The sequence below is a fragment of the Dicentrarchus labrax genome, unplaced genomic scaffold, assembly GCF_905237075.1.
Source record: "Dicentrarchus labrax unplaced genomic scaffold, dlabrax2021, whole genome shotgun sequence".
NCBI classification, from domain to species: domain Eukaryota; kingdom Metazoa; phylum Chordata; class Actinopteri; family Moronidae; genus Dicentrarchus; species Dicentrarchus labrax.
The window spans coordinates 20,941,257-20,968,920 of record NW_026136721.1 but is presented as its reverse complement, the minus strand read 5'-3'; the positions used below and the strand labels follow the sequence as shown (position 1 = coordinate 20,968,920).

At 41.3% G+C, this 27,664-nt stretch overlaps 2 protein-coding genes and 1 long non-coding RNA gene across 10 annotated transcripts; 1 reads left to right on the top strand and 2 right to left on the bottom strand.

Annotated features, from left to right (window-relative positions):
- Positions 1-585: 585 nt before the first annotated feature.
- keap1b (kelch-like ECH-associated protein 1b) lies at positions 586-14,301 on the bottom strand. 3 transcript variants are annotated; one of them, XM_051383833.1, is made up of 7 exons: positions 14,186-14,301; positions 9,523-10,755; positions 8,458-8,703; positions 6,289-6,965; positions 4,609-4,814; positions 3,747-3,923; positions 586-3,138 (listed from the first exon to the last, which is right to left on the bottom strand). In XM_051383833.1, the coding sequence occupies exons 2-7, from the start codon at positions 9,826-9,828 to the stop codon at positions 2,873-2,875; spliced, it is 1,878 nt and encodes a 625-aa protein (XP_051239793.1). In that variant the 5' UTR covers positions 9,829-10,755; positions 14,186-14,301; the 3' UTR covers positions 586-2,872. The 3 variants fall into 3 exon arrangements, with proteins under 3 accessions (XP_051239793.1, XP_051239794.1, XP_051239792.1); XM_051383834.1 differs by lacking the exon at positions 14,186-14,301 and adding an exon at positions 13,581-13,654; XM_051383832.1 differs by lacking the exon at positions 14,186-14,301 and adding an exon at positions 13,564-13,640.
- Positions 13,747-24,685, top strand: LOC127354145 (uncharacterized). Of its 5 annotated transcripts, none has more exons than XR_007881464.1 (6): positions 13,747-13,949; positions 14,199-14,288; positions 14,572-14,695; positions 14,990-15,115; positions 15,726-15,819; positions 17,289-17,424. It is a non-coding gene; the product is annotated as an uncharacterized LOC127354145 (long non-coding RNA). The 5 variants fall into 5 exon arrangements; XR_007881465.1 differs by lacking the exons at positions 13,747-13,949; positions 17,289-17,424 and adding exons at positions 23,867-24,011; positions 24,136-24,685 and having other exon boundaries at positions 14,173-14,288; XR_007881463.1 differs by lacking the exons at positions 13,747-13,949; positions 17,289-17,424 and adding an exon at positions 20,085-21,877 and having other exon boundaries at positions 14,173-14,288.
- Positions 16,138-20,141, bottom strand: s1pr5b (sphingosine-1-phosphate receptor 5b). Of its 2 annotated transcripts, none has more exons than XM_051383837.1 (2): positions 20,045-20,141; positions 16,138-19,003 (listed from the first exon to the last, which is right to left on the bottom strand). In XM_051383837.1, exon 2 carries the CDS (start codon positions 18,745-18,747, stop codon positions 17,518-17,520), a length of 1,230 nt encoding a protein of 409 aa, XP_051239797.1. In that variant the 5' UTR covers positions 18,748-19,003; positions 20,045-20,141; the 3' UTR covers positions 16,138-17,517. The 2 variants fall into 2 exon arrangements, with proteins under 2 accessions (XP_051239797.1, XP_051239796.1); XM_051383836.1 differs by having other exon boundaries at positions 16,138-19,006; positions 20,045-20,133.
- Positions 24,686-27,664: the final 2,979 nt, after the last annotated feature.

Genomic DNA, 27,664 nt, shown 5'->3' with positions numbered 1-27,664 from the left:
ATGAGGGTATTGCCTGCTGAACTTAGGGATATAGGTCTGTAACATTAATGGACTTTAATGTAAAGCATCCATCTGAAATATATTACAAAGACATGTTTCCTGCTGGGCACAGTTACAACAGCAGCAACATTTTTTTGTTCCTTTGTTCAGAGCTGCTGTGGCCTTTCCGTGTTTGACAAGATACAAGCCTTGATCCTCTTGTAAGCCCACATAATCAGGGAAGTTTTCCTCTTGGATAATATAATAATGGTCTATCTCATCCACCTGCCAGGTTAAGCAAGGAAATGAGATGTGTTGGCAGCAATCATGGGTGGTCGATTAATGGCACACTTGCCACAGGTTTAGACTGACTGGATAACAGAAATCAGAGAAAAAATGTGACTATTGGCATCTATAGCGAAACCTAACTTGGCAACACTTACTTTTTCATGTTAAATATGATAATATTTGATAGTCAACAGGTTTTGTTCAGTATAAAAGAGCTTTAGCTCCCCCTAGTGGCCACTGCTGCTTTGAACACCTGCATAACCTTTAATGTATCACCAAAAAGGTCAGAACTAATAAAACACAACATGACCCCAGCAGTACAATAAACATATATTTTACTTTACAATGTATTATTGTACAGGGTATTTTTTTGCTGGAAAAAAAATGTACAAAGCAGACCTTAAATATTCTAATTTCCATTCCAACTACTGACAGACAGGAAAAAAAGTCCCTTTCAGAGTGAAGCAAATTTTTTACAAACATCCAAAATTAGCATTAACAGGCATTCCTACTTAATTACAATGCATGCTAGTTATTCAAAAACACAACACCAGAGTCCAATTCAATACAAAGCTGATGTCAGTTTAGAGGAACGAGAAAACCAAAAGAATCTGAACAAATAAATAAAAAAGTGAGCTCTGAAATTCTGTACAAGACTTAGAATATCAATGTACAAAACATCACTTAAAAACCTTTGTAGCTTAAATTGCTGTTACAAATACACTTCTTTAAGCAAGTTTTTTGTCATTAGCATACACTATCTGAACACTAATGCACAAACATGGTCACTTCTGTTTCTGAGGTCTTGTGGAAGTGAAAAACCAAGAAGTCAACTGTAAGGGGAGGTTCTCAATTGTGTCAGTAATTAGTGTTTTTATAAAACACATTCAGTGAGATGTTTGAAGTTGTTAAATGCTACAGTATTCCCTTTCCTCTAAACACAGTCAGAACCTGTTTCTTCATTCTCTTGGCACTCCACATACCAAATATACTGGACCAGACTCTCTCGTAGCCTTACAAGAGGCAACACTCAATAATCTGCCAACAGCTTTTCCAAAAAATTCACATTTAATGAACATAGTGGCTATTAGAGAGAGGGCAATTTTGTTACTATGCAGTTACTGTAAGGTCCTGCTGATCTTGTACCAGCACTGGATTTTGTGACTTTGGGCCTCATGCAAGAAACACTGATGTGAAGAGATTCAATCTTAAAATTGAGGTATGAGTGATTTAAGAGAATGTGTGGCAATGACTTTCTCATGTACAAACAAAAGTGAGGGGTGGTCCAGGCCTGTCGCATGAGTTATGTACAGATACGCTGCCTCTCTACAGGGAGAGAATATGTGTTTGAAGATGCCTTACTCTGAATGAATTTGGAGCTTATACAGATGAACACCCTTCATTATAACACCCAACAGTTTAACATCACCTTCTGTTTAATGGAATACATTCACACGTCCATCTCCCTGAGTGTCATGCTCCCTTGAATGCCGCCTCTCATTCAGTCATGGACTACTTTTTATTAGTCATGGACTACTTTTTAGAATTTCTGTCATGGCATCGCTTTGTAATGACACAGCTTTAGTAATATATATATTTTTTTTTTGGTCCACCATACGACTACAGACAGCACAGTATGAAACTGTTTTTATTTTACTCTTGGGTGAATGAAACTTGTCCCAAAACGAAACAGAACAAGTAACCTTCTATAGCAATTTGGGAGTGTTGGTTATTAGTTTGTACAGTTAAGAAAGTCTGCTTAAGTTTGTACTGGAAAAAGTAAAGAGAGGTTTAGGATGAGAAATACAGAAAATGTTCTTGCATGAGGCCCATTATCACGTATAAGCTTCATCTTGTGGCTATCTGGGTTAACTTTATCATTATCTACACACCACACTTTGACTGTCTGTGCCTTTCCATCAAAGCACCTCAAGACAACATACTGATGACAGTAATGCCCACAGGCATTGTTAATGGCACTTTGAACTCTACTGCCTATGCTGACAAACGCTACTTTTTTAGTAATTTTTTTTTTTTTTTTTTTTTTTTACAAAATGGGATCATTTGAACTTTTTTTTTTCCCTCCCCTCAGATTTAACTTTTGCTATGGCTGCTCTTAAAGTAAAAGAGCCCCTGATGAGCCCCATCTTTGAGCCAGAGAATGGCCCTTTTTAGTATGCAGCCCTTTCCTCCCATGGCTCAAACCTGGGAGATAATGGTCCGACTGAGGACTTCAACTGAGGTCTGTCAGATTTACCACAAACAAATGAATCAAATTTCAGGTCTTGGAAACCTGACTGTAGGATCTGGGGGCATACTTTTTAGGATATTCCAATGTGGATACTCATGACTTTTGTGTCACCTTATTGAGGAGTATCAACACTGTACTTTTAAAATAAAGTGTTACGGATTTAGTTTTAAAAGAAAAAAGAAAAAAATCATATCAAGTCTGATCTCTAGAATCAATGAGGCAGCACGTGGTGTTTTAGCTCACCTCTGTCTCTAATCAGTTGTGAGTGTCTTTATTTCGATTTGGGAAGACAGAGTGGAGTTTCAGGGTGCTCGTCTGTGTATGTGCGTGTGTGACAGGGACTAGCGATGATCCTCATGTGCCTTTGCTGTAGGGCCCGCCGTGCTGTTGATTGTGGTGACAGCTGAAACCGGAGTTGGCGGACTGATAGCCCGGTGATGCAGCCCCATTCTCCCTCTCAGACTTCTGACACTGTGGCAACTCTTTCTGGCATGGCTCCATGGTGACTGCCACGCCTACGCCGCTCCGTCCTGACGTCATGTGTGTCACCTCCGCCCAGGTGTCCTTCTCTGGATCGTAGCACTCCACACTGTCCAGGAAAGTGTTGCCATCGTAACCTCCTGTATACATAGCAATGAGATTTTGTTTGATTAAAACAATATTTCACTGAGGTAGCATTGCACAAAATCTAGTGCCTATATTACCCACGAAGCAGTTCAACTGCTGACAGTTGGGAGTGTTATGCTAGCAGCTGCTAATGTTGCTTCGAGCTGCTAGCCTCAAGAGGAGATGAGGAACTTCTTTTAAATTCTGCACCTCAGAATTTCTTTCATTTTCAAAATTGTACTCTATATCCCCAACCAATGCCGACTCAAGTGACATCAATATTTTATTAAATGTGTGAAATAGTCTTTTCAGTTTCCCCGTTTTCATCTCTTATAAATAGGTTTCATCTTTCTTTGCATGAAATTAAACTGAAAAACAAAAATGCCTTGATAACAATGTCTTCATTAATATTAATATTAACAAATATATGAAGTTAGTTGGCCACTGCCCAAATATCCAAGGGGAATGTGGTTTCATGAAACTATGTTAGTGGCCCTGTTTTTAGATAAAATAAAATAGGTTTGACAGCAAAACTACTCAATAACTACAGTGTAATCTATACAGTACTTTAGTCAGCTGCTTTTACTCTAAACAGGCAGTTTCCAGTTACACTACTACTCACCCATTACATAAATGCGTCCATGTAATGCAGTGACTCCCAGAGCACTGCGTCGGTGCCTCATGGAGGCAGCAAAGCTCCACGTATCAGTTTCCACATCATAGCGCTCCACTGTGTTCAGCTGGTTGGTGCCATCGTAGCCGCCCATCACAAAGATGTGATTCCCCAGTGAGCACACACCTACAAAAGGGCCAAAGGTTAGTTTATTCAAGTGCTGGATTACTTTATCTAACTATGAGCACACAAGAAACCCTGCAAGCATACGCCTGAGTGTGCAAAACACGTTTATGTATTTAAGTTTAAAGGTGAAAATGTGACTTTCCGTACTACCACATTTGTGCAGTAGACAGAAGTCATTTACACGGAGGATGTGTAAAAAACGTTCCACAGAACAGTAAAAGATAAAAAAGAAGAAAAACAAACTGTATCAGTATCTTTGCTTTATGGTAAAAAGTACAATTTTCTGTTCATAACAACAATCAATCGTAGACTTCAATATAATGGCTAATATTTTTCTTAATTTATTAAGTGAATTTTGCTTGATATTGTGGTGGTAAGATAAATACAATGTTTTCTTTCTTCCTGGCCGATTTTAAGACTGATTTGACAGCTGTGTGGTATTACACAGGGTGCGAGGTTTTCCAGCTGCAATCAGACCAATGACACTGCAGTTTCAAACTTGGCGTGCGTCTTAACCACTTAAACCCCCGTCTGATCTCAACAGCACAAATCAGTGGGCCTGTTGAAGCAGAGGACAAACCTTTCATCTATCTTGAATGGAAACTTGCACGGCCAATTGAGAATTGCACAACTTTCCAAGATGACGTTTTTCATTAGAAAAAACAACTTTTTATCTGCTCCTTACCGGCTCCGGAGCGCACAGTGTTCATGGGGGCCATGGTCTTCCACTCGTCCCTCTCAGGATTGTAACACTCACAGGAGCTGAGCCTGTTGGCCCCATCGAACCCTCCCACAGCATAAAGCAGCCGGTTGATGACTGCAACACCCACACCAATACGTCTTGTCAACATGGGGGCTACCAAATGCCACTGGTCCCTTTCTGGATCATACCTGCAGGAGGAGAAAAACACATATTGATTTGTTTTATTGTTTTTACCTTCTATCTTTAGAGATTCTTCTTTGGAAAACCAAATTCCACGCACTCACACTGATAACCTGTGTCACAGACACCCCATTGAGGGCTGCGGACAGAAACATACTTCCTTTGTGACACATGATGTCAACTACTTCCTCTTTTCAGCTACCATTGATAAACAAGTCCGGAGTCGGTAGTACACCAACAAGTACAGATTCTTTGTCTGGCCTCCCAACCACAACACAGCTAATTTTGTTGTAGGATGAACAAAACAAACCAGAGGTCCAATCACTGGGCATTGAACTATCTATTTGGGTGAAATTTTCAGCAAATGTATTCTGTGATTCTACTACACTGATAAGTCACATCTTGTTCAATGAGTCATTACATTGGCCTTCAGACTGGTTAGGCATGTTCCTTTTTCACAGTCACTGCGGTGTACCTGGTTAATATTTGCCACCTGACACTGCTCTGTCTGCGTCATCTGAGGACCAAAGTCACCGTTTGGGTAAATCTTCAACTGAGGAATGAGAAATTGACATAATTCACTGTATCTGAGAAATCTGTCAGGTCCACATGTGCCACAGGTCCCTGTCTGGGTTTGAGTCATGCCATGCCATGCACTGTAGGACAAATAGAGTTAACACTTATTGGTGGGGCATGTTTGTAGAGCTTGGTGCTAGAGCCTCCAGCCTTTTATTGTTTATTAATAGTAATTCATGTTGTTGCCAGCTCACTGTCAAGACTAACTGTTGAGAAGAAACTGAATAAAGAAAAATGCCAGTTTCCACTTGTGAGTTATAAACTGTGTGAAGGAGGGTGGGCAGTTATCTTAAGGTTTTCTTCTGAATATAGTGAGACACTGGAATCGTCAGGCTGAGCATGAGGAAACAATAAAAACATTGCTATTCAATTTGTCACCATCTGTTTGTTTTCATTTTTATTTTTATAACACAAAAATATTTCCCTGTAGATTAAAGCTTCCTCATTGAAGCTTTGTATAAACCAAAAATAGGTTGCAGGAAGTAGAACAAAACCAGTTAATTTCCAGGAAGTTACCTGATTCCTGCTCTTGGGGTACTCATTGACTAAATACAGTAAACGGCCCAGAGCATTAGCTGGACTTTAGTCAGATATCATATTGCTTATTTATTACGGATTCAATACACTCAGCCAAACCACAGAAACGCAGACATATTGATCTCATATTAAATCTCAGCTCAGTGGGATTTTGAAACAACCTGGCGCAAATCAAAACACACCTGCAGCACACTGACAGCAGTTCTGTTGCAAGTTACAGGTTAAGGTTGGTGTTCTATATTTTTATAATTAAGGTCACATTGACTATATTTTTCAGCATTGGCTTTGGCCTCTTTGGGTGTATTGTTGAGGATAATAAAAAATACAGAGTAAGACCAGACTATTCCATTAAAAGCTCAATTTGCTTACCTTTCAACACTATTGTGATGAATGCACCCATGAGATCCACCAACGGCATATATCATGCCATCAATGACACCAACTCCAATTCGGTTTCTGGGTACGCTCATTGGTGCACACGGAAGCCAGCAGTTGTTCATGGGATTGTAGCAGTCCAGCGCATTCGAGTCCATGTTGCCATCAGGCGCGTTGTTTCTTCCACCAACAGCATAGAAAAGCCCACTGATCACACAGGCTGCAAGGCCACTGCGGGGCACTTGCAGGTCAGCTAGCCTCAGCCAGGCTCCTGTACAGGGATTATACGCCTCCAGGTAGCTGAGAGACTGACGGAAGTAACCCCCCGATGTGTAAATGAGCTGTGGCACCTTGGGTGTTCGACAAGAAATGACTTTGGTGGGTTTGTGCAGGGTGAGATCCTGGAAGATCTGAGCCAGGTAGTCTTTACACTGGGGGTCCCAGTCCAGAGACTGGAGCTGGGCCTGCAGGAAGTTGGGGGTGAGGGAATGGCAGCGGACAGCCTGGAGTAAGGCCTGCACGTACGGTCTTCGGTTCTCCCGGTCATAGCGCACCCAGGCCACACATGCCTGGAAGACTTCGGACTCACAGCGCACGTTGAGCTCATCACGGCTGATGAGGGTGACGAGCTGACAGTGGGACAAGTTGAAGAACTCCTCCTGGGTCGCTACCTAGGGACAACGAGTAGGGACAAAAAACGTTGAAAACTTTTTATAATAAAACAAATCCAAACAATTATTCAAGTGTCTATTAGTCATGAAAATATAACTAAGGATATTTTTCATAATCAATTAATCTAACGATTATTTTCTCAATTAATCGATTGATCATTTCGCCTGTAAAATATCACAAACCTGAGAAAAATTTCAGTTTTAAGTCCAAGGTGAGATTCGGATAGCTTGTTTTGTCTAAACAACAGCCCAAAACCCAAATATATTCAGTTTACAACCACATATGACCAAACAAAAAGCAGCAAATCCTCATCAGAGAGAAGCTGAAACCAGCAAATTTGTTGCTAAACAGTGACTGAAGACAGACTGTTTTAAATAATCTCATGCCAAGAAGAAAATTATTCAGTTACATTATATATTTGTTTTTGAAAAATGCTTTTTTTTTAAATTACGTTTCCCTTAATCTCTTTTATAAAAGCAGATGGAAATTTATTCACATGATGACTTTTTCTGTAAAGAAAAGAACAAAATATGTGAAAGACTGAACCACTGGCAGCTATTTTACACGACACACCTTTGACACAGTAAGCTGCGTGCCCTGCTTCTGGCTTGTGCATCTTATTCGCTTATCAGGGATCAATATTGAATGTCCTTTCATTTTCTTTTATGCAGCATTGTACTTTTATCTTTTGCAGTCTGGTATGCTCCAACCACAGGTAAACCCTCATGTGACTCATAGCTCGCATTCTTGACAATCATTGCACAAGGGCAGGGACCGATTGTTAGCAAGTCTGAAACAGAAAAACTCAACCAGCAGAAACCACAATGGAACAAGTGAAACAGCATTTACTCACACCATAAAACACTTTACACAAAATCCCCTGCTACAACAATTACTAAAAAAAGGAGAGCTCGGTTTCTTTTTTCAGTTATGAGCTGTGCAGATATATTTATAACTGTTTTAAATGTAAAAATATGAGTGATTATTCACTTTTAAAATTACATGTCCATTACTCCGGCTGCTCACACTTTTGAAATAAGCACATCACAGCACTCGAATTAAGCGCACAAAATAATTGTTATTCTGACTGGCAAAGACTTACAGTAAGGAATAGCCACTAAATGGTACCATCAGAACTCATAGACAACTCATTTGCTGCTAAGTAACCATTATGCACCTGGCATAGCCCGACTGATGCAACTTCTGTTCATAACACCAGGCAAGTTTCATCTAATGCTTCATGCTTTCAATATATAGTTCATGGGGCATCCTGGTAGACTAATGGTCGAGACACATACCACATAACCACAGCGTGCCCCATTTGGGGACCTTTGTAGCATATTGAACTCCCCCCCTCTCTCTGCCCACATTTCCTGTCTGTTTCTACAATGTTGTCTATCAAATCTGCCAAAAAATAACCTTAAAAAAATTTTTTATGATCACAGACAACAGACAGAGGTGCTCTCTTTACAAATTCTGCTCCGGCTTTACCTGGCTGAAGTTCATGTAGATGTATTCGCGAGCCTTCTGGTGTAGCTCCGTGCAGCCAATCTGCTCAGCGAAGTTGGCGATTCCAATGGCGTTGCTGGGGTCGAGCTGCTGGACGAGGAAATCGCAGCAGGCCTTGACCACGCTGTCTATCTGGTACATGACAGCGCCGTTCATCACGTGAATCACACACTTCTCCCCTACGGAGATGCTGGCCGTGTAGGCAAACTCTATTAGTCGGTCCATAACCTGAATGAGTGAGAAGGAAAGAATTGGGGGGAAAAGTTGAGGTAGGAAGACGTACAAGGATGGGGGGCGAGGAAGGGATGGGATAAGGCAGGGCAGTGCACAGAGAGAAAGTTAATGAGAGAGAAAAAGGAGGAAAAATAAGGCTTGGGTGCTATGTATTTCAGTGCCTAATCATTTCTCCCCAGAAGGGAAAAAAGATTGGAATCTTGTAATCTAACAAAAGGCTGATAATGTATCTATGTGTGTATCAGCATGGGTTTAGTAAACATCCAGGGTAAGTAAAAGAGGTCAAAGACTCAGCCAAGGTTTACTGCACAGAATAAGATCTTAAGTTTTAATGTCCAACTACCTTGATCCTGCAGAATTTTACTGATACGTGATCAGGTTTTTATTTCTCATATTTGTAATGTTATCTGTATCAGTCTGATACTTGTATTGAGGTATAATCAAAAACAAGGGACGTTACATTCAGAGCAACTAGAAGCCTTGATTGCACACCAAACTACTGTGATAATTCAAATGTTTTTGAAAACATCTCCCATAAAACCCACTCCTGGTGCTGCAATGGCAAGAGGCTGAAACCTTTAACTTAAGCAGTGGTTTATGCTAGAAGAATAGTGGGTCCATCTCTACTACTGTAAAAAAACAAAAACATTTTGGGCTGAAAAGCAATGTAGTACACATTGTGCCAATCCAACCTAACGTCACACATATAAAAATGCACCATTATGATCAGTATACTCCTTTAAAACGTTCATAACCTTGAATCATGTTTAATGGTCAGTGTGTGGAATGGAAAACATTTGACAGCTGACTCACCCTGGGATGGATCCCCTCGATGGGCACCAACTCCATACCGCACTCCTTCAGCCCGTTGGTGAACATGGCCCTGAAGACTGGGGATGAGGAGGCCAACACCACCTTGTGAGCCACGAAGTCCACCGCCTCCAGGTCTTTGTAGCGCACACGCAGAGTCACATCACACAGCTGACGCTCCAGACGCAGCTCGTTCATGATGGCAAAGGCGGCTGCCGTGTGACTCTCTAGTGTGTAGCTGAAGACGCGGTGGCCATTGCGCGTGGACGGAGTCACCAGCGCTTTGCATTCTGTCAGGCACTCTGTCATTTCCTACCCGTTCTCCTCCTCCTTACTCGCTTTCTCAAGAACAGCGGGCGGTGTTTTGGGGCATCCTTGCACCAGGCGCAGGCATCGGTAAAATAAGACCTTGAACTGAAAGTTGGCAGACGACTCCGCAGAAGGCTCAGGGCTCTTCTGGGTTTTTGTGGAAGAGTTTAAGTTTGTTTTATACGTACATGAGGATTTCCTTGCTCTGTTCAGTACTTGAGTCCAGCCATATTGCTCACTATGGCATTACTAAAGACTTGTGTGTGAGCTGCCAGTCATGGCTGGTTGCACTTTTACATGTTGCAGTTCCAACATAATTAAAATGTCTTGAGTTCGGGATGGATTCCTCTGCCTTAGCCCGTGGGTTGTCTTTGCAGAACAAAGTGAAAGAATAATAAACTGAACAAGTAAAAGACTCAAAGGGATCTTACTCCAGCTGTTTGTTGGTGTTGGGTTGATCTACAGAAACGTGTCAATGTGTCCTGACAAAGAAAGCGGTCTGTCTCTTGTCTAAGGGATCATCTTTTTGGAGTTTCTTTTGGCAAATTAACCTAAATGCTTGTGAGATTCACCACGCGCACAGGTCAGTCTGGCATACCGATTATTCTAGAGAGAAAAAAGTCTGATTTACTGCTTCATTTTTAAGAGGTAATAATTAAAGCTTCCTTCAGGGGGCTACAGTTGTGGTGAAAGCTGAGACAGATACTGTAGATGAACCAGTAGAAGGCTTGTCGACTCTGAAAGGGAAAAAAAAACAAAAAACAGAGTTGGGTGCCAAAACTGTCACAAGCGTAACTTGGAGCCCTTGGGAATGGGGGGAGGAGTGGGTTTGGTGGCTTTCTCCGGAGACTCTTCCTAGAGGTTGCCCAGCTAAGGAATTTGTTTGCACTGCTGTGTTTACTAGGAAGCCGTCGGATCAGCTGACAACTGGGAAAGAAGAGGGAGAGAGACAGTGAGAAGGTATGTATATACAGTGGTCACATACTTTCACTAAGGCATTGAAACAGTTTATAACTCATGCTGTCTCAGCATCTGTCGCTATCTACCAGCATACACAGCAAAACTTTATGTCACTGTGCCTTTCACACCCATTGTGCACTCTTCCTGGAGCAGTTCAGTAGGGTCAAAGCCTCCTCCTTTGCATGATGAGTACGCTACTTTTCGCATATAACTCATTTAACCCCCACCCACCCAGCCTCCAGCTCCTATCATCTTTGGTTATAGGCGTCTCTGATAAGAAGAATATTCAATCTCACCTTCCCCAACATGTGAAGCTTAACAAACTTGTTACTTACACATCCAAAACCTAAGACTGCTAACGGGTCCTAGCAAAAATGGACAAATAAGAAACACGTGAATGAGTGCATAAGGAATAGAGAAGGATGGAGTGACTTAAATTAGGTTTGAATTTAGCTGGCCAGCATGACTGAGTGTTTTTACTCAGTCCTGTGACCAGTCCAGCGGAGGGTTGGAACAGAGGAACGGTTTGTGCACCAGCCAACAGAAGCACACTCTTACTTATTCTTCCTAACAACAGACACACGCAGCGTGTTTGTACACAAGCATGTAACAATTAAAGCACAAATTAGCCCCCAAAAAATCTTTCAATCACAATCACAGGCTACTTTACTTTAAGAAATTCCAAGAAATTACACTGCAGTAGATGATAAAACAAGCAGGAGGCGGCCATGCAGACTGATTTGGAAATGAATATGTCTTTTGGGAATATATGGGCTCTGGTCCACACCATTAAAATGACCTAGAGGGAAAATAACGCATCTTCTTTCTGTCAATGTAACTTCTTCTTCTGAGAACATGAACTACCCGTAACAGCGACATACAGTACAAAGAGCAGTCTAATCGTCTGCCTGATGTTCTCTGATCAGTTACTCCGCAACAATGTGAGTGAACATCAGAGTTAGGTTGTGCAAACACACATCAGTACCTGAAGACGTGATAGGAGTGAACAGGTTATATGGCCTTGCCGCGTCTAATTCTGAAAGTAGGTTATTGCGTCCTGCTCTTGAAGAAGTTTAGATTAGATAAAGCAATCGAAATATTCATGATGTCTGGGCATTTTCTATTTGATCAACAGACGGTGACACGTCAGTGGCCACCGTGGAGGTCGTCATGAGGGCAGCCAGCCAGCAGTTAATCCTGATGTAATATGAAACACACTGTGATTCTGATTTACTGCTGTGCTATTCTCCCTCCAGGTTTCTGAGTAATATAGTTTCGCTGGAAAACATATTATTGCTCAACTCGCTCACTCTCCAAGGCAGACAGAAAGTGCTTGCTGACAGATGGGCTCCCCGAGTCTACGCTTGGACCTACTGCATCTCTCTGTAGTTTGTGCAGTTTATATATACAGTCGCTGTTGTCAGGTATGACATTAAAGGCTGATTGTCATTTGAAATGAGAGCAGATGTTCTTTTTTTTAAAACGCCAAGTTGAACAACAAGCAGTGCAGCACAGGAGAGTATAGTTTGGTCAAAACTACATCAGAGTTCGTTGTTGAATATAACTCAATTAGAGCAAAACGATTCAATGGTTTTAATGGTTGACAGAAAATGTATCCAGTCTGATAATTGGTTCATTCTTTACATCACTTTCCAAGCAGATTTGTCTGGTTTCAGCTTCTCAAATGAGAAGATTTTCTGCTTCTCTTTGTCTTCTATGGTGGTAAATGGACTTTCTTTGTGATTTCAGCCTTATCTTTTGACCACAATAAGCTACCTGGAGGCATTATTGGCTCTGGGAAATTGTAAGTTCAGACATTTTATAAACCAAAGGATTATGGCTGCAACTAATAATAACCATATTTATACTACTTAAAAATACTCTACTATCTATTCTAGGTTTACCTGCTGATTAATGCCTCTATTTAAAAAAATAACTTTACACCACATTAGATTCAAAGAGCTGAGTGCTATGAGCCCGACACACATCATCATATACCCCCAGCACCTTCAAGGACCCCCTGATGGACCCTGTACCCCAGTTTGGGAACCACAGCTCAGGCCTGCAATCCTCGGATGCCACTCTGAAAGGGATTGCACAATAACTGGAGGTGATTCGCACTTTAAAGTTAAATCGGACTTAATAAACAAACACGGTCGTTTAACGTTTAACTTCCACGCGCATTTTGGCAGCGAAGCTTTCCTCGGTGACTCATCCTGAACTCGAGCAAACAGTGGGACTGACTGTACCAAAACATGACCCAGAAGTGAAGCCAATTCTTACATAAACCCACATACACTAAACATCTCCCAAACATAACACAGCTTTCTTTTTTTATATATATATTCTCCACACAAAGCACCGTTTCCAGCTCCGATCACTAACGCTGATCATGTTCTGAGCTTGTTTTTGATCAAAAATAATCCACAGCGCTGGCATGCACCGACAATATGGGTTCACACAGGTGAAAAATGATCGATTAAACCCCCCTGTTTGGGTTTGGGACGGACGTGAACTGTACGTATCCATGACAAACAGTCCGAGACACCACAAATAACCAGTTAAACGTTTCGGAAATAAAGCTGACAGCAACATAGGCTCCTAATAATAGACAGTAGCGACTGTGAGCCGATCCGAGCACACAGATGGAAACAAAAGCGTTATCGAAACATTATTCCCTACAGCTATCGATCTCCTCGCGTTCAAACCTCACCCGCATCACAGTTTGTATTGATTATTGCTAATAGCGCTGAGTGTGTAATAAAAGAAACTCACGTAGTCTAGTTCAATACCTCCATCGCGGTCTCCCGAGCTGTGCGCCACATAGGAAGGAGGGGAGGAGGGGGGGGGAAGCTGTAACTCACCGTGACTAAGCATTGTACGGGCCTCCTCTCCCTTTCACAATAAGAGTCCGCCTCCAGTGCGCGCACCCGCCTCCGTTGACGGGCAATGGCAGTGAAACGCGTCCCGAGGGAGGGGGCTTTTATTGAGAAGGAGTTCTCAGAGTGAAGGAAAAGCGAGGCCAATAGTTGGCAAAGTGCCCAAAAAAACTGCAGCTTTAACGTTAATCAAATCTGTTACAAATAATGCAAATACCAAGATAAACCTGTCACATATGTCCACTGCACTTTGTAACCAGCTGTAAAGGATATTACGTAACGGTAAGTAAAAGTGAATCTTAAGTACAAGTAGGCTGTAAAGACAATGACATAAAAGCAAAATCTGTCACTTTAAAGCAGTGTGACTAAATTGTGAAATTTCCAACAGGAAATTGCTAAAATGCTATTGTTTAATGACGTTAAATGAAACATAATGGTGCTCAGGGCAATTATGGGCTATAATAGCCCATAATTGCCCCATAACCCAAATTGCTTTCTCATATGTATGTGTAACTCACCTTGCTTGTCAAGGTTCCTTCTCCCCCCAAAAATCCATGTTTGTGAATGGTTCCTACAGCACACAGAGAACTCTGCTCGCTCCAGGCAGGTGCTGACACACCAGTAAGTTTTTCCCCGTCTTGGAAAATACGTAATTCAGGTCAATATAGTGTACAGCACAGTGTGTTCTGGCTAGCAGCCACAAGGTGGCACCAAAAGCCAACTGTGACACTGCAGGCGCAAAGAAAATACATAACCTTTGTCAAATGACTTTTAACTATTTGGAAATGTGCTGCCATTAATTATATAGTAGAAAAATAATTGCGCTTTGCTGAGCCCCGTAGCCAGAATTCACAGCTGATTAAATGAAATATTTCATGCTGAGATTAAATCTCTGCTCCCTCAGGGTCACTGAAATGGATGATGAAGCATCAACAGTCATGAAAAAATCTTTGATATGATAAGACATGTCTTGAATCAGCGATTACTCTGCCAGTCATCCTGGGTATAGTTCCAGTCAGAGGAATTAGGTGAGGTTACTCTTGGGGCAACAAATGCACACTCCTAGACAAGCGCCATTGTGTCTGTCTGCTCGTTCTGCATCTGAAATTAAATCTGCACTCACAGACTGCTCTAAGATCAATTTTATGATTTACTTTCATACACTTTGCCATGTCTTCTATTTATTAGCTGCAAATGTAACTACTCTTATTTTTCCCCAAAGCTCTTCTGGGGTAAGGAGCAGTACATCTGTAATACACGCCTGTGTGATTAGGACGGATGACTTATGACTTCTACCTGTCCACTTTGTTGTATGATTTCAGCAGCAGGAAGGAAGCTGGGGGCCAGGAAAGATTCCCTGATTTGTTGACCTCTGTCAGCAGGCTCAGTGCTGGTGGATACAGTCAACATCTGGAGGAACAACTACACCCATACAAATCATATCAAAGGTATGCCAGTGCTATGTGGTGCTTTTTATTGTAGATAAGTATGTCTTTGGGTCACTGAGGGTTAAAAAAAGGGTAAACAACTACAGTTTGTCAGGCTGTCTATTTGGTATCACTAGACTTTGTTTGGATGAAGCTGATTTATGTGTTGCTAAGAGTTGCTTTGTACAACAGTTTCTTTTGAGAGGTGTGAAAGCATACATAAGCTTAAATATGTCCCAAAATAGGTTCCTGGAAATAGGCTATTTGCTCAAGCTAAAACTACTTGCCTAGTCATACCACACTTGATGTTTAGAGTAAGAGAATTTTGTTATATTGAAAATGTTTAGGGTTAAAGGAGAACCAACAAACAGTGGTAATAGTCCAGCACTTGCAGTTGCAAAATAACAAATCAGATTAAGACTTCATTTAAAATTTGTCAATCTTGGAATTTGTGGCATTCATAATAATCACGCTACAAAGCTTAAATGTATGAGCCCAAATGCCAAATAAAAGCCACAAATGTTTGTCGTGAACTAAGCCCCATCAAACAACAATGTCTTTTTCCTCCCTGGGTATTGTAGAGAAATACACAAACTGAATTAACAGCCTGTTGAGTTTGCTGTGTCTACAGGAGAGAGAGCACGCAGGCAACAACATTAAAGCCAGCTGCATATGATCTTTCTCCGTCTCAGCCGTGACAAGCGTGGACAGCAGGTCACAGTGAGGTGAGGGCCAATCCTACCCACAGGTTGACAGGATAGGGAAAAAGAAGAATTGAGTGTCCAGTGTTTAAAATAAAAGGTGCATTGTGTGGCGCTGAAGCTGTCCTGAGACACGCACAGCTTGTAGAAGAACACTGTATCTAGGCCAATGTCATTACCAGATGTGAGACAGGGGGCTGACTTCCTGTTGTGTTTCTGCTAGAGTTGTTCTTCCACTCACACATCAGCTACACAAAAAGAAACACACACAGATATGCTTACTATATATGACTGCACTGTTACAGTGCACACACGGTCAAAGTAAACCAAAAACTCTTTGAATATTTTAAGAAAACATTTTATTTCTTTTATGAAAAGAAAGGTAAAGGTTTGATAGCCTTTTCTTGATACAAAATAGATATAATTTACAATATAGATGATATGAAAAGTCTTCAGAAAAATGCAAAAAAGTTCACTACATGAATTACAGTACAAAAAAACACACTTCCTCATTCATCAATTAAGATCCAGAGAGACTGCACTAAAAAATATCTGTATAAAAAGACTGATGCACGTTTCATAATAAAATTCAGTACCTCAAACTATAACCGAAAATATTCTGTTAACATGATGGATAGTAAGGGAAGTACTGGAATAATTGCACTCATTCCGCATGATTTAGCTTACAAGTGCAGGCACATTCTTGTCCTTAAAAGTCCTGATGCAGCTGGATGCATTACGTCTACAACTTTATTTGCAAGGTGAAATATAAATGCAGTTGCAGCTGATTTGGTTTCAGTCAGAGTTATACTATCAGCATGTCATGATGGAAAGAAAGCGTTTATTTTTTGGCCAGCTTATCACAATATCTGATGACATTTGGTTGTAGTCTTTCTTTGGCAATTTATCTGGCAGACTGACATTTAAAAAAATCGGACACAAACCCCAACAACTTTCCACTCTGCATCAGATAAGTTAACCATCTGTCATTTCAAAACAGTGGGGGGTTTTAATTGAGTGCCTCCCTCCCACACCTATACCACAGCATTCTTCACGTACCTCCCTGTAACTCTATCTTCATCACCTGCACAGATATGTGTAGGGGTGCTTTACACTGTTATCTGATTAAATTTAACACACCATGGGGCTTTCGAACCAGCGAAATCCAGGTGCCTGCAGGTGCACAGATTGCATACTGCACATATTAGATGTGGTCGGGCTGTGTTTAAGGCACTTCAGTAAAGGGGCAAAGCCAACCACACTCTTTCACAATTAACCCACAAGTCTGAGAGAGAATTAAACATTTTTTTAGTCACAAGAGTCTTTGGGTTTACAGAAGTCTCCTTCCAGGCTTTGACACTAACTACAGAACCACCAGAAAATTCAATCCAAAGCTACTTCTCCATTCATTGTGATATTTCAGTGCAAATTAGTTAAGGAGACTCATCACCAGCATTTACTCATAAAAGTCTGTTTGCTTGTTCACATTTCAGTGGCATCCTTATGGCGTTTCGTTCTTTCATGTGATTATACTTCTGTAACTGCACCACGTCTTACTTGTCAAGGTGAGACGTTCATCTAAATGTAAGTCTCTTGTACCTCCATAATATTTCATGCACCCTCTGTGAACTACTTCATCTCTATAGAAGATGTGCTACATGTCCTCTGTTCAGTGGGAAACCTATTCACACACTTATGGACTCAATCAGTCAGTATTAGTCCTTATGACTTAAAAAGTTTAGGGTAAAGGGCCTTAATAGGAGATGGGGTGGTGATAACGTTCCCAGAGGAAATGGTTGTCTCAGGTCCCCCCTCTAGCTTCTGGGATGCCACCTCCGTTTTACTGAAACTGCACTCCAGGAATGGCATCCCAATCTTCTTCACCTGGCCATCTTTGGTCATCAGACACGGCCGACAGAGCAGCCTCAGAATGGCCCTCCTCATGTCCTTACTGGTCAGAGTGTAGATGATGGGGTTGAGGAGCGAGTTGACCATGGCTACTCCCAGGAAGTAATCTGCCTTGTAGAGCAGGCGACAACTGCGGGAGGGGCAGAAAAAATCCAGCAGAAGGAGGAAGAAGAGGGGTAGCCAACAGGCGATGAAGACTCCAAGCACAATGGTAACTGTCTTGAGGAGGGCGATGTACTTCTGTGACTTCCTCGCTAAGCCCTTCCTCATACTGCCTGACAGGCCCAGCCGCTGGCGCTGCGTGTTGGTGCGGACAATGCGAAAAACTCTGACGTAAAGGACCACAATGGCCAGAAGCACTGCAATGAACACAGACACGCAGAAGAGAATGTAGCTCTTGGCATAAAGTGGGAGGACTATTGAACACTGATCCAGTCTGTAGATGCAGTTCCATCCCAAAATTGGGAGGACCCCCAAAAACCCTGCCAGGGCCCAACTTGCAGCAATCAGTGCCAACATCCTTCCCCGCTTTGCCCCATGGTATGGCCTCATAGTCACCATAGTTACATGGCGTTCAATTGCAATTGCCAGCAGACTAATTACAGAGGCAGCCAGAGTGATGAAGACCCCTCCCTCCCTGAGAAACCATAGCAGTGGCGTAAGTTTCAAACTATTAGGTCCGGACATGATGATATTGGCCATATATGTAATCCCAGCCAGCAGATCAGACAGAGTCAGGTTTCCCAGCAGGTAATACATGGGCAGGTGGAACTTCTTGTTCCTCCAAATGGCGATGAGAACCACAGCGTTCTCCAGGACAATGAGGAGACACACCACCAGGAATGCAATGGCCTCAGGTTTGAGCCCTTCACGATAGCGGTCAGTCTGCAGCTTGCCGGTGTAATTGTAATGCTCCACAAGGACAGAATTGTTCTGGTATTCCCAGAAGAACTGCAAGAAGCCGGGAGTGGAGGGAGTAAGGGAGGTGGGGAATATAGGTGTAGAGGGGGGAGTCACAGCATAAGCAGAACTTGAAGCCTCCATGTTTTATGCTGTCTTTCTTCTACTCTGCCTGCAGTCAGTGGCTATAAAGTCATTTTTGTGGACATGCTTTACGCACCAAGAGCTGTGAAGAATTTGTACAAAAAAGATACACGAAGAAATGTGTTACCTCCTTCAATAAATGGAGGGATTACATGAAGTTGATACAGTGTAATCCACCAGAATCCCCAGATGTTTTCTTTTTGGCCAGAAGACGGTGCTCTTGAGCTCTGTTTTTCCTGATTAGAGGGTCCAGACACTGCTGAAAGAAAAGAAGAAAAGCATGAAAAATAATGGAAAGGAAGGATGCAGAACCACTCATAGCTTACAGATTCACTTCAAAACATCACAATCCTAAAATTTAAGAAATTTAGCCAAATAAGCCGCGAGTCAGAAATCATGTAGTACAATTCTACAGAAAGGCAAAGCGTAGGCTGGTGTAAGAATACTGAAAATTCTCTGGCATACATTGTAAAGTAAATTGGTAGATAAGATGAATGCATACTTTCCCGCGACACCTCAGTGTAAATTGTGATGTTATGAGTTCAAATATTTTAGCTTATACTCTTAATGTTGAAAACAATCAGAGGTGATTAGGGTTGCATTCCTTTGAGTCTCTGTCGTGTGATGTTTTTCTCACTTCTTGAGTCATATGTTAACATTTAACAAATGGTCTGGAGACTTTAACCTATTCAATCTGTTGCCAGGAATGTGGGACAAGAATATAACTTGCCCATGTTGGCATACTGTAAACAGCTGTGTGTTGAGTCCCTTAATAGTACGGAATGAATCTATGCCACGAATAAAAATATGAATGGAGATCATGAATGAATACCGGTATCTATAGTAGGTACACACAATGAGATGTGGTCGGGAGAATACATATGTTATAATCACAAGCATCGGCATTTATGTTTAGAAAAAGTTTCAAAAAATACTCAAAAACAAAAAACAAAACAAACAGAAACAATCAAATATCTCTTTTTTTATTTTTACACACAAATTGCTTGTGGTATAATCTCATCTCTCAAAATTCAGGAAAAGGGTTCTGCAACCTATCTTTTCCTCGGGTGTAAATGGTACCATAAAGCAATAGATTATTTTAAACGCTAAAGCAAAAAATTCACATCAGCACAAATTACAAACAATCCGAAAACTATATGATTGTAATTATGTTTCTCCCAACATTCGGTTCTGTATGACTACAACAAAACCTGCTGAATATAAACAAAATAAATAAAATAAGCAAATTAGCATCTATCACATATTTCATCAGACATAGGAATTGCAAGAAAATTACCTTGGAATTGTTGTAACGTTGCACTTCATCTGCTTTTCAGTGAGGAGAATCCAAACAAGAGCACCAACTGACTCACAGTCAAACTGACATGGCAAAGGAAGTGAAGGAAGACCTTAGTTGAAACATGCAACAGCTAAAAAGGGGGCTGGTCTTAAAAGAAACGTTCTCTCCCCCTCACATTCTCTCTCTCTTTCTCTTTCTTTCTCTCTGGCATACATGAACACAGACACTTGTGCGTATTCTTCTGGTTTGCAGACTATAAGTCCCTTAAAACCTGTTCTTGATGACTGGCAGATGAGGAGGAGCTGCACCGATCATTACATTAGATCTGAGATTAGAAAGCCTCAACAGCTGTGGCCGCAAGACTTCTTTACATTTCAAAGTTCACATTTTGTCAATGATCGACATACTTATACATATATACATACAAACACAGATGGGTGAAATAAACTGAATCTTCCTGATGTCATTATGAAGACTCTTCTCTTCTGTGTACAATGATAGCATGATGGCAGCAAGAGAAAAGTAGTTAACTTTACACCGGCCCCCTTCTCAAATTTTTCCTCAAAATGTGTTATCTACATCCAATACACAGTGTGTAAGCAACAAAATGACTACAAATGTTCCCCTTGTCGTTAGTTTGGGAACAGAAAAACATTTGCAAGATGGCATAAAAGCTGTCAATAGCTTGCAATGTGAACAATATAATATAGTAAATTATAAGTGCCATTAATTTCCAGGTGTTCCTGTGTTCTAAGTAAGCACACCTTTTAAACCTTAACAAATAAAAGGGTAAAACATTGCCATTTTGCTGAAAGAACCAGTTTTGAAAAGATGCGTCTCAGTAACAATTCCCAAACCTCGCTGAGCCAACTGAAATAAAGACAAGCTTTGGTATTACTCAAGTTTGTTATTTAGATTTATTACTCCCATGATTATCTATTTTACAACCCCCACTTATGCAGCCAGGGAAGTGAGATGTTTCTTATGGTTTATGTAGCAATGATGGCATCCCAATTCCTAGAGTCTGTCAGTGAGATTGCAGCATGCTTTGACACGCTTCAGCGGCTCACCTGCGAATCCTCCCCTGCAGGGTCTGCAGAAGGTTTATCAGGACAGAACAAATGCAGGGGAGAGGTGAGAGGGACGCTGTATAAGCCTCAAATAAAACCTTTACTCGTTTGTTGTAATTTTCAAAGCCAATGCTTATGATGGCACATGTCCTGATTGTTACTACACATACAGAAACACAAACTCATTGTCCCCTGAACACATGTGAAACAGCTGTACATTAACCATTACACCTCTATACACAGGTAAGTTATTCATTCAACAGTGTTTTGACAGTTGGAAATCCTGCTCTTTATCCGGCTGCTCCTCTGATACATTACACTACATTGTCCGACTATTCAAACAGAGCTTTCCGTAAGCTAAACTTGTTTGTTGTAGGATTACCTGCTTCAGCTGAAGAGTCCTTTGGCTCCTTTGTGTATGTCTGTGTCTGAGTGTGGGCAGTACACAAGCAGTCTTTCTTTCTTTCTCTGCCATCCCACCTCTTCTACATTTTACTCTGACCCTCTCACATGGTCTTCATCACAATCTTGTGTTTCTCTCTGACAGGGTCAAGTGCCTACTTTTCCAGGTCCTGATAATGTCAGTTAAATGTAAATGCTGACATACTGACACACATCACTGAATCAACAGATCAAACGGTCACAACACCCTGAGCCAACTTAACCTTAAAAACTCTGCTCTGGTCTTTGTATTGAAAATGGAATCAGTCCGAGCCATTGGCTGAAATAAAAACATGAACTTCTCTCAGCACAAAGGACCACTACGGCCTATTTGTGTCACTGAAAAAGGTTGCTGTGCTATTCATTGTATCCAGTAATTATAGTTCCTGCACACACATGAATGTGTATAGACTTATAATATCCGCATGCATGTGCATGCATCTGTTTGTGCAACTAGCAAAGGAAATCTGTAGTTGGTTTGTGTTGTTATTCCACTGCTCTTTGCGTCAGTGAGTGTTTCGGATGTATGTGTCTGTCTAAATGTTGCAGGTTTCACCCACCATCAGCTGCTGTCTGCAGAAGTGTATGTAGGAGGAGATCCCCATCAGCAGATTATTAAATTGTAATATCCTGTTGGGGTGAATGCACACAGCAAAGCCTCAGAGACAAACAGCAATCTGACACTGAGAATGAGTTGTCTCAGATAGACAGGACAGAAAGGAAACGCTATCCTCTTTCATCTCTTCTTCTTGATAATTTGTGTATTACTTAGTCTAGTGTGTTTTCCTGTTACTGTTTAGTATCTCTCTTTATCACACTATTCCTGATTTCTTTCATTCATCACAATGTTGTTGTTTTTTTCCTTTTTTGTGCTCCACAGCAACACTGGAAACACACTCCATATGGATTTCCCACTGTGGTACTCCTAACGTATGTTTTTGACCACACACACCGCTGTGATGCTGAGCCAGCTCCTCTTGGGTGTGGATGTAATGTTGACCTTGATGGACCAGTTATGCGACCATCAGGACCTGTTTGTGGTGCATGATGGGTTTATTTTTGTGGTCGGCCCACAGCCACCCTGCTGATTTGACTCTACTTGGGGAGTAATGTTATGATGGCTTCTCTAAGCTGGCAGTGCTGGTCGCTATAAGTTTCAGCTGTGGTGTTAATATTTTTCTAAGCCTTTGTGGAAGGACATGGTTGTCAAAAGAGTCTGAAACTCATGACCACCTGCAGTTTGAGAGTATATATTTCTTTTCACTTTCTGAGAAGGTGAACTTGGCTGGGGCATGAACCTGACCTGCATTTCCTCCCATCGCCATAAAGCTTTTAAATATCCCAGATGCTATTTCACAGCTTCAACTTTCAGACGTTAATAAGGGTTGAGGTTTTGATTACCTAAGAGGCAGAGATATGAGTATGGCATAATGGGCTTTAAAACACCATCTAAATGGTCTTTGCCTGCCAACTTCTCTCTAGTTGTCTTCATCATCACCTAAACACTTCAGACTGGGGTCTTGCTAAGGCTATCGCAGGGCTGCCCATCCTGCAATCTATCACCACTCAGTCCTCAGGCCTAATCCACTGATAAGTCCTCAAAATCAAACTAGCCAGACCAGCTCTGTGACGATAAGAAAACATTCCTCACTGCCTGCAACTGTATCTCTTTTTTGTCCTTTTTTTCTGTCACACAGATAGACACAGCAGCAGCAGATTGTCCCTCTCTTCTTTTACTTTATCCTCCCCTCTCCACATTTCCATATAGCCTAACTGAAGCGTGATGTTTACTTTCCAGTATCCGATCACTCGATGGGCTCAAGGGGTTTTATTGCATGACCTAAGACAGTCCAACCCGCTCATCAGCGTATTGTTTGTTTGGATTTTCCAGCCGACTTGCTGCGGTTTGGGGGCCACTCAAGGGCGATTTATGAGGATCTGTGTTCTTTTGAAGTGCTTTCAGGGCATGGTGGCTTTAGAAGGAGGGATGAGTTGAGGAATGAGTTCAGAGGAAAAGTCGAGGGAGGGAGGGATTGTGGGAAAGGGGTACAGGCGATCTGGTCTTCCTCTGACCACAGTTGAGCAGTTGCTGCGAGATACAGTGAGGAGCAATGAGTCATCGCAATTAAGCTCCTTTCTCGCAGGAAATGACCCCCTATTGCTCCAATTACACTGATAACAGCAGATAACACCGTGGACAAAGAGACACCAATGATCTGTGTTAGTGTGTGCATGTACACGAGTCTGCTTGTGTATGTTTTGTATTTACATCTGTTTTCGGTGTATTTTTTTTTTTTACAACATGCAGACAGCAAACATCTGAACCCGTCTGCAGTTTTCATCCAGACGTTTCCATCCTCTACCGTTGGGGTGGTTCAGGTCATTGAGCACTCTATTGGTGATCCGGTCTATTTCTCTTGGCTTGCTGTGTCTCAGTGCTGAAGCTTTGTTGGGTGAGTGTGGCTGCAGTCTGGATGTGTTCACTCCACCACTGGCAGACTACAGGCCTAATGAGATCCAGATTTGAGAACTTTCCTGGTTTAGAGTGTGATACTGACACCCCTTTCCCCTCCGCAGGGCTGTAACCATGGCACTCAACCCTCAGGACGATGTGTTCATTCCTGCGATGCCAGAATTAACACAAAACGCAGATTGAAGCTTTGTCCCTCGGGGGGCTTTTGAGCATGCGTGTGAGATTTTGTCAGTTAGAGAATTTGCATATGCTCACACTTTCACACATGCATACACACATCTCTCTGCACATGAAAGGAGAATAACTGACTTTGATGTCACTGCTCCCCCCTAGACCAAATCTTAAATTCATTAATACATGTTTAATCTTCCACCCACACAGGAACTGAAATGAAATGTTTACCCCCTGGTAAAATTCTGAAAAAGATGGTCATTTAAATAAGCATTTTTCTGTTCTGTTTATCCGATTTTTTATCCAATGTTTTAAACCTAGATGATACATGTATGGTCATCACTAATGGAAGATTTGTCCTGACAGTATTTACATGAAAAAGTGTGAAATGTGAAAATGTTAAAAAGGTAGATTCTTAAAACTAAATTGTAAAATTATCTTTAAACCTTTAAAAATAAACTAAATCAAAATATCTTACTTAAAGCAGAACTAATAAAAATATGAAGGACGGAAAATATTAAAAAAAGAAATGTCAAAAGTGTCAGACCCTAAGATAATTATCATATACCCCTGCAGTTTTCCTCTGCATTATAGAGCGCTTTAGTGTCTTTCAGTTCATTTTGGGGGTTTTACGGCATTCAGCTTATTTATTTTGGTTCAGCCTCACTGCTCTTACCAGTGTCATTTCAAGCAGGCAGCAACAAGCTCTGATGAACCAACTGTATACCACCTACCTAGCACAAAACAAGAGACAAAGTTTAAGTGGCTAGCTGGTGAACATAGTGGTGGTGGAGACCAAAGCAGAACAAAAGGGAATGGATATTGGACTTACTTTCATCTTAAAATTATGATATGATAATTTTTTTCCCCTTGGTACTATACTTGGTGGTATACTTCTATACACACTCAAACATATCTTTGCAAACACACATGAAAACACACAAATTCTTCCCTCATGGACCTCTCTGGAGACATGATGGTAATCAGAGGAGATGGGCGGACAAAGACATTACAACCACACGGCAGCCATACAGATCCCTGTGGGAAGCTCACTCAGGGATTCTGTTGCTTGAACGATTCCTGCTCTGTTTCTTTTTCCCCTTGAAATTCCATCTCGTTCTCTGTTCTTGAAGAAAAAAGAGAGCAGGAGAAGCACAAACCAGTAAGAATGTAAATGAAAGCCAGATCTCCAGGTTTTGGCCCCTTTCTCCATCCCGGAATAATTTATAAAAAGTGTGCAGCCAAGATGCAGATAAGTTGAGAGTGAGGAGAAGGGCACGAGACAAGCTCAGGCCTGAAAGCTTTTTTTCTTATTTTCATTTCTCTTCCTTCTTCTTTTTAGTTTTCCTTCTCATTTTTCTTTACTCGCTTTTTACCTCTACTTGTTTTCTTTCTCAGTCACTTCTTTGCCCAGAAGGTGTTTTATAATGTGAAATACTCAAATGGGCAGAGTAGCAGCTCAGTCAACCAGATAGTAGAGTTAGCGTGACTGGAAGTGATTTAAAATTAAGGCTGGCTTCCTTTTTTTTATTCCTTAAAGTGTTTATTCTTAAATAGCTTACCACTCAAGATATTGCTGACCTCAGCTGAACAATTAGCCCCTCGAATCTCCTTCGACCCAAACCAAGTGACAGCATCAATGCTTCAAAGAATCTTTCCTTTTCGCGGTTCAGTCAGCTCAATGTTGTCATTAATCTAAAAGTTTGGTCCAAGTTAACTGATGCCAGCTTGAACAGATGACAATCATTTAAATGAATAGTTTAACTTTTTTGGGAAACAGGGTGATTCCCTGTAAGAGATTTGAAGATTGATACCACTCTCATGTCTTTGAGCTAAATATGGAGCCAGATCATTAGCTTAGCTTAGCATCAAGACTTTTTACATTTGTTGTCAGATTAAACAAGAGATACAATATGTTAATTAGTAGGGCTGCCCCCCAATTAAACTACTAGTTGACTAGTAGCCGTTAGATAAATCCAATAGTCGACTAGTCGTCGCATGTTTATGATATTAACTTATCATTAATATTATAAGTCATTATATAGATTTCAGCTGCCTGTTAAATTATAATGGAGAAAATGCTTATGATTCTGAATGGGTCAGAACAAACAGCAAGGAGACTGAATATTTAGTTTGACAACTTCGAGCTCACAGTCTGGGTACAGTCAGCTAATACGAGCACTAACTAGTTGACCGGTAAGTGACCCCCTGTCACAAGAGTAAAAGGTCCATGTTACAACAATCCTCTGATACTACCGTCCAGGTGACAAGGCGCAGGTCCCAAACAAAGTTTGACATTTTACTATCTCGACTAATAAAAGTGTGTCATTATTTAGCGACTAATGGTTAAGTCTACTATTAGGGGGCAGCCCTATGAATTAGTGAGCTTTAGAGGTGTTAGCTCTGTCGCTGTATTTTGGACAATGTTAGGCTAGCTGTCCCTATTTCTTTGCGTATGCTAAGCTAAGCTAATTGTCTCCTGGCTCTTGCTCTAGTGCACAGATAGTTGTATGAATCTTCTCTTCTGATTCCCAGCAAAAAAGTAAATATATAAAAAAAATTACACACCGTAATATGAAAAATACATACAGTTAAAACAGTTATTTTGGTGTCTTACTAGGCCAACCTAATAAAATAAAATGTGGCCTTTGAATAGAAAGACAAGCTGATTGGATTTGTGCAACAGTTTGATTCCCTCTTCAGTCCTGTAAACACAATTCTTTTCCTGTTTAGCACATCTTCTAGAGTGTTGAAGTTAATTCAAAGCATTGCTGGATCACAAACTTGCCAGAATCAAAGCTGCAAGATTCAGAAACAAGCTAAACATGTGTCCTAGATCTGAGCTGGGCCATTTGATATGTGTTCTTATCCATAAATCATTTTGGTTTCTCTCTCATTCAAGCTGGCTCGTTCAGTCTTACATCGGATGTTTTATCAGAACAGCAGCAGCACACATTGCAACCTCCTACTGTGCCTGTAATATCTGACAGCGCTGCTAACAGATGCTTGAGATGACAGATTAAGATAAATGGTGACGGCACGATTAAAAGTCTCATTCAGAGAACTTATAATACTTTTTCATACAGACTTTTAGATTGCATTGTGTGTAAAGCTCCATGTATGACCTCTGATCTTGTTTTGAACAACACTGGATCTTTCAGTGAGCCCATTAGTGGAAGTCAACGCTCTGATGTCATTCAAGCTCTGCAACCAATTTTGTGCGGTTCAGAGAAATTCAAATGCAGAAACTTAATGTCTTCCTCGGTTTCTGAGCCTCCACGTCTATGTGTCAGTCATCTGCCTCTTTACCCCCGAACCCCTACCCCACCACCACCACCACCACCTCTACCACCTCCCCTCCTCCAGAAACCACATTTCCAGGCTGCTTGTTCCATTGCAAGCAATTAGATGTCAAGTCACAAACGCACTAGCAGCTGGGTCCTGTTTCAGTGTGCCATGGTG